Raw genomic sequence first — 5366 nt, 5'->3', positions numbered from 1 at the left:
TCAGCGTCACACCCGCCTTGACGTCTTGAAGGCCTAGCAATGTGGCCGATCCGCCAGTGCGCAACTTGCACTCACGGGGTTGTACAAGAATGCCAGTGGTTAAAGCGTATTCACTATCAAGTTTGGTGGTCGGCGGAAGCGTGAATGAAAGTTGCAATCACTTTCTTCTGCGCTGCGCCGCCTTCACTTGGCCACGCCTCGCGATGCCCGCTGCCTGCTACCGGACAGCAGCGCTGCGCTCCGGAAAGTGAAGCCACCGGAGGAGAAGGAGGCGGGCCACTTCCGTCGCCGCTATCTGGGGGCCCCTAAACGCTTGGAGGAAACTCCATGCATAAACGAGTAAGAACAGGGGATAAATGTTGAGCAGCCAATGTTGCCTTTGTAGTTATTTGTAAATTGCTGGCTCATTCGAAGCTGTTAAACGACTTGAATGCTCACGACAACCTCCAGTACAAATTTATTGCATCAGAGTACAACCGTCAGGATAGTTTCAGCGGGCTTCAACGACTGCTCGAAGACAAGGAGATAAAACATGGCGAAAAAGAACGCGCGTAGAGCCTCGTGAGCGTTTCTTCGAGGAGTCTCGAGTAGCACTCGCAGCGACGGTACACGGCTGCGCACGCCACCATCATGCGCCAGTTTGCTGTCAAGTGCACGAAAAATGATTCGAATTCCTGATACTCGAGGTGCTTCTTCCCACCGCCACATACGTGCTTCTATAAGTAACCCAGTAAAATGATCTCCGGTAAAAAAAAGTGCGAAAGTCTGTGCCGAAACCGTACTCTGGATTGGCGCTTCGCCAATAATTTCTTGTATTCTGCAAAAACGTCAACATCATATTCCTTTCCTGCCTTTCGCCCGCTTTACAATTTAAGACTGTATACTGATGAAGGTAAAATTATGTTGACGCCTTCGAGCAGGCGCCATCGCAACGCCACACGGTCTAGCGATATTGGCCTGGATTCCGGAAATGTGTAGGAGCAACGGATCACCACCTGTGTCAGTCCACGCAAAACCATGGTGTTTGGCCGGTTCCCCAATCTTCGGCAATAACCGTCGTTCGCCGCGTTATAGCGCACCCAAGCTCGCGAGCACACCGGAAGATTTTCGACTCACAAACGCGAACTCTCACAACGACACGCGATTCGGTCGGTCATGGTCCCCGCAAGGCGTTCGTTAATACGTATGAAGTAGCAACTCGGCGTAGAGGCTTGAATAAAGTCTTGATATTGAGGCCTACATGCTAGACATTTTTCGCTGTGTTGGCGACACGCAAAGCTCAAGTTGCACGTATGCGCTTGACGACAGAACATCTACTGCGTGCGACTCACGCCGCCAGCGCTAACCATTGTTCGCTGGTAGCACCTGCCGGTGCTTTCCAAAGCGGCGTGCGCAGGACTTTTCTAGCAGAGATGACGGCATGTCTGTAGCAAAAATGAGGGCCCGGTGACCGGTGCTGTCAAAGCCCACCGATTCCAGCCGGTCTATTTAGGCGATTCTGAAGCTGCTCCTGTGAATTTTTCGTCATTAACACAACCTCAAACGAAGCGGTAATTCGATAATAGCAACTTCGTTCAGCAGTAATGAATTAACGAAAATGTTCTTCTAAAGCTGTAGGAAAGACCGTAAAGACGAAACTTTTTTTTCTGGGGGGGGGGGGGGGGGGGGTTAGTATCGGAATGGAGGTTGATTCAGCAGAGTATGAGCTCGCTCAAGAGTGCTGCGCGTACCTACTCATCGCAAGGCTTGCGTTGAAGATCAGCGTACTACGGCTCCAAAATACAGCATAAAAAGCACAACTTGAGCATATATTCACAAAAGCTTGAGGGAAAGCATGATGTACAGAAAGTGGACTGAAAAGTTAGTGAGGTGCGCACCTTCTGCTGATGTCAAGATCACAGTGACATGTTTAAAACACACTTATCACACACAAGCTCACTTAAGCAGTCAGATATCTGGGAAAAAAGCTTTGTCTTCGTCGCATGCTATAGTTTCGCTGCCGAGAACACAGGTCTGAGTTTTCCTATTACGGACAGTCGTTCGAAGAGCAGGTCGAATAGGTGAAATCGAAACAGTCCTTTGGCTGCGAGACACTACTTCACTTCAAACTGCAGCAAGAGCCTGTCTCCTTCGACATACCCGTTCACGTCAAAGTAGTTCGCCTTGAGGCTCTTTTTGCTCGAGACGGGCTCTCTGGTTTCGTTGCCTGGTCTCGCGTATCGTTCTGTTTGACCCACCCTCGTGTCTTCTTCCAGACGGCGCGCTTTTTCTTTGTCCGTGGGGTGAAGGATGCTCAGCGTGAACTCCTTCTCGATGGGCCATTGGAGGAAATCATCGAAGTCTCCCTTGCGCACGTAGAAGGAGGACCGAAGCGCTAGTTTCCTGCCTGTTTTCTCCAGAAGAAGACCGGGGACAATGAAGTAGCCGAAAAAGGTGGTGCGGATGCCAGAGTAGTAGTCTGCCGCCTTGCCCGCAGCAACAGCCCTGGCCTTCAGCTCGGACCATCTGTCAACGTGCCACTGCACGGGAACCGAGTCCCTGATGCGCTCGCGCAAAATGTGCTTGCCCATGTTCATCAGGCGATCAATTTTCTTCCCTACGGGATCCTGAAATAGATCTTCGCGGGACATAATGTGTACCTGTCCTCGAATAGCGTCAAACACCTTTGCTACTTCCTGTTGGATTTGGTCCCTCATGGCACCCCATCCCAGGCACTCTTCTTTCATGCATTCCCGAAGCTGTTCGCAAGCATCTAAGACGAAGGATAGGTCTTCCGGATCGAGTTCTTCGAGTGAATCGTGAACGTCGTCGATTCCTTCGAAAATAGTGCTCAGGAAGCGATTGATGCAGTTTATGTAACCAGAAAGCAGCAACAACAATGCCTCGTCGGCAGGACTGACGGAAGTGGAAGTTGGTGAGGTTGGGTTGACGTCTGAGGTTGTAGCTTGCATGCCATCGCCCCCCGCGCTGCCTTGCGAGTTGAAGTCACCTTCAACTTCGCTATGCGAGGGCGCAGCGCTGTCGGTCATAGCTGGTTGACCTTGGGAAGGATCACACTTTCCTTCTTTTTCTGCCTTGCCACTGTCTTGAGCGGTAGCAGTCTGTTTTTCAGCATCCGAGGATACGAGGTCTCCTGGCACTGTGGCTGCTTCCGATGTCACTACGCTAGCCATCGACCCGCTGGGGTCTTGCCGTTCTAAAACAGGTAACGTAGCGACCGCCTCTGCAGCTGTTTTGTCCGGGTACTGAGTGTTCCCTTGCCGCGCTGTCTTGACTACTGCGCTGGCAACTTCTGACGAGCTTACGCTCCCCTCGTGTGTGGTGGTCATGCTCGGCTTCGTCTGGAAAGGTAAATTTTCTAGCCCCTCTCTCATTACATCTTCTAAATATGCACATGATTTCTTTATCGCCACTATTACGTTCTCGTGGGGAGTGGCAGATAATTTATTTTCTGCAGATTCAGCGCGTGCAGTGCTTGGGAGCTGTTGGTACACACCACTCGCTACAACGGGCGGCCTGCTGCTGTCATCCGTAGGAGCTGGCGTTCCGCGGCGACTGCTGGACGGTTCATCCTGGCCGGTCGCTTTCCCCGGTTGAAGTGTCTGCGAGATGCGTGGTTCCTGATGGCATGGTTTTAAAACTTCTTCTAATGGTTCTAATGAGACAACTCTGCCCTCAAAGTCTGCACGTTGGTTATGTGTGGGGGACCTATCCTGATCGGCTGCGCCCGGAATTCGGGAAGCCTCCGAGTTTTGCCCTTCGAGTTGCCTTTCAGTTTCCTTGGCTCCCAACAGCGAGGCTTGATTTGTCTGCAAGGGCAGATGCCGCAACGACGTGTCCGGGGTGCAGTCTTGCGCCAGATGAGCGACGACGTCTCCGTGAGGGATCGCCTTGCCGCACCTGAGGCAGCTAATTAAATGGTGCTGGCAGTCCTTCCGGTAATGCTCCAAGATCTGGAACGATGGCCCTACAATGCCACAGCCCCTGTCAGCGTTCCAACATCGGATCTGCAAGTGGCAAGAAGACGTACAACGAAATGTTTTGTTTTACGCTGTCTGTTGAAAACGCAGGAATCTGGACGAATGCCTATACGAGTATGCAGCTTTTGCATTATAACGATGTGGGTTTAATTAGACTTATAACATCATGTTCTGTTTTTAGGGCGAATGAACTAAAATGACTGTAGTGGAATTTTTTTACGGGGAAAGCCTAATATGAAGCATATTAAAAAAAAGTACAGATAGCATAGACATGACCCCAGCTTCATGGCACAAAATAAGGGTATACTTCTACACCATTGTATACTTCAAAATTTTCCCGTCCAGGACAAAGGCTTGCCCGGAACAGTCACCCTACTAAGATAGCTACAGTACAGCCAGCAGCTGTCAGTGCGAAATCGAATTGATCTACTACTCGAAATAGGAAAGGTGTTACTTCGAAGAGGGCCCGATTTCAAGTAAAGGTCCAGTTACTGAAATCCACGCCAGCGCAGCCCTGCGTAAACAAAGCATACACAGGCTGTCCGCGCTCCGAGTTGTAGATCATTAAGACGTCGCCCTAGCAAGTGCTCCAATTAAACTAGCCTCCCCGGCTAGTTTAATTGGTCGACCAACCAAACCAGGTAGGTGGCGCACCTTAATTGAAGCCGTGGACCGAGACAAATTTTTGTTTAACTATAGGCTCATTCCATGCGAAACACTCCAAACCGCAAAAGCAACCACCGCCGATCCATTTGAAAAAAAAAAAAAGGCCTGGTTGGTAATTCTGTGAACGAAACTTAAACGAAGTATTTTTCTCGAAAAAAAATTTTGCGGACGTAAGTGCTCTTTGAAGTTTCCGCGAGGAAGCAAAAGTTGGTTAGAGTTAAAAAATTTTGAAATCTAATGTAAAATAGGTCACGATGTCAAATTTTGTTTTAGAATGTTTCACTTGTATTGTTCTTTCATTTGACTTCATCAATTAAGCCATGCAAGAATTTTCCGCGTTTTTTTGGTTCATTAAAAGAGCGATAATGTGGTGGAAGGAGTTTATTTTTCACATAAACGTCGTTTATATTCCAGCCACAATAATTTTCCCTCTCTTTCACCTGTCAGCTGGAGCTTATGCTAAAATAAATTAAAATTGTGAAAATACTTTTTTAAGAAAATTGCTTCCAAAGTTGGCAAAATGTGTCTTTCTCAGATTCAGACCGTAAGGATGAAGGCCTTCCAGATAAGAATACGTGAGATTGGTCATAATAAACTCCAACTTAGTTGCTTGTAATCAAGAAATTTGAATCCAAGTAAATTTTGTTTGAGACGAGAAAAAAATGTTGAACTCTGCGACTAGCCGCCTCGGTAGATACTGGCGAACTTTCTTCACTGCAT

The 5366-nt window shown here is 48.7% G+C and overlaps 1 protein-coding gene across 1 annotated transcript; it reads right to left on the bottom strand.

The window, feature by feature from the left end:
• Positions 1-2093: 2093 nt before the first annotated feature.
• On the bottom strand, positions 2094-3173 carry LOC149352022 (uncharacterized). The gene has a single exon (XM_089575660.1). The coding sequence runs from the start codon at positions 3171-3173 to the stop codon at positions 2094-2096; it is 1080 nt and encodes a 359-aa protein (XP_089431786.1).
• Positions 3174-5366: the final 2193 nt, after the last annotated feature.

The sequence above is a fragment of the Amblyomma mixtum genome, chromosome 3 (assembly GCF_055824585.1).
Source record: "Amblyomma mixtum isolate Tamu chromosome 3, ASM5582458v1, whole genome shotgun sequence".
Taxonomy (NCBI): domain Eukaryota; kingdom Metazoa; phylum Arthropoda; class Arachnida; order Ixodida; family Ixodidae; genus Amblyomma; species Amblyomma mixtum.
This window is presented reverse-complemented; position numbering and strand designations above follow the sequence as displayed.

Excerpts from the sequence above, each read along its gene's own strand:
- LOC149352022 (XM_089575660.1), bottom strand. The coding sequence starts at position 3,173 with ATGGCTAGCGTAGTGACATCGGAAGCAGCCACAGTGCCAGGAGACCTC.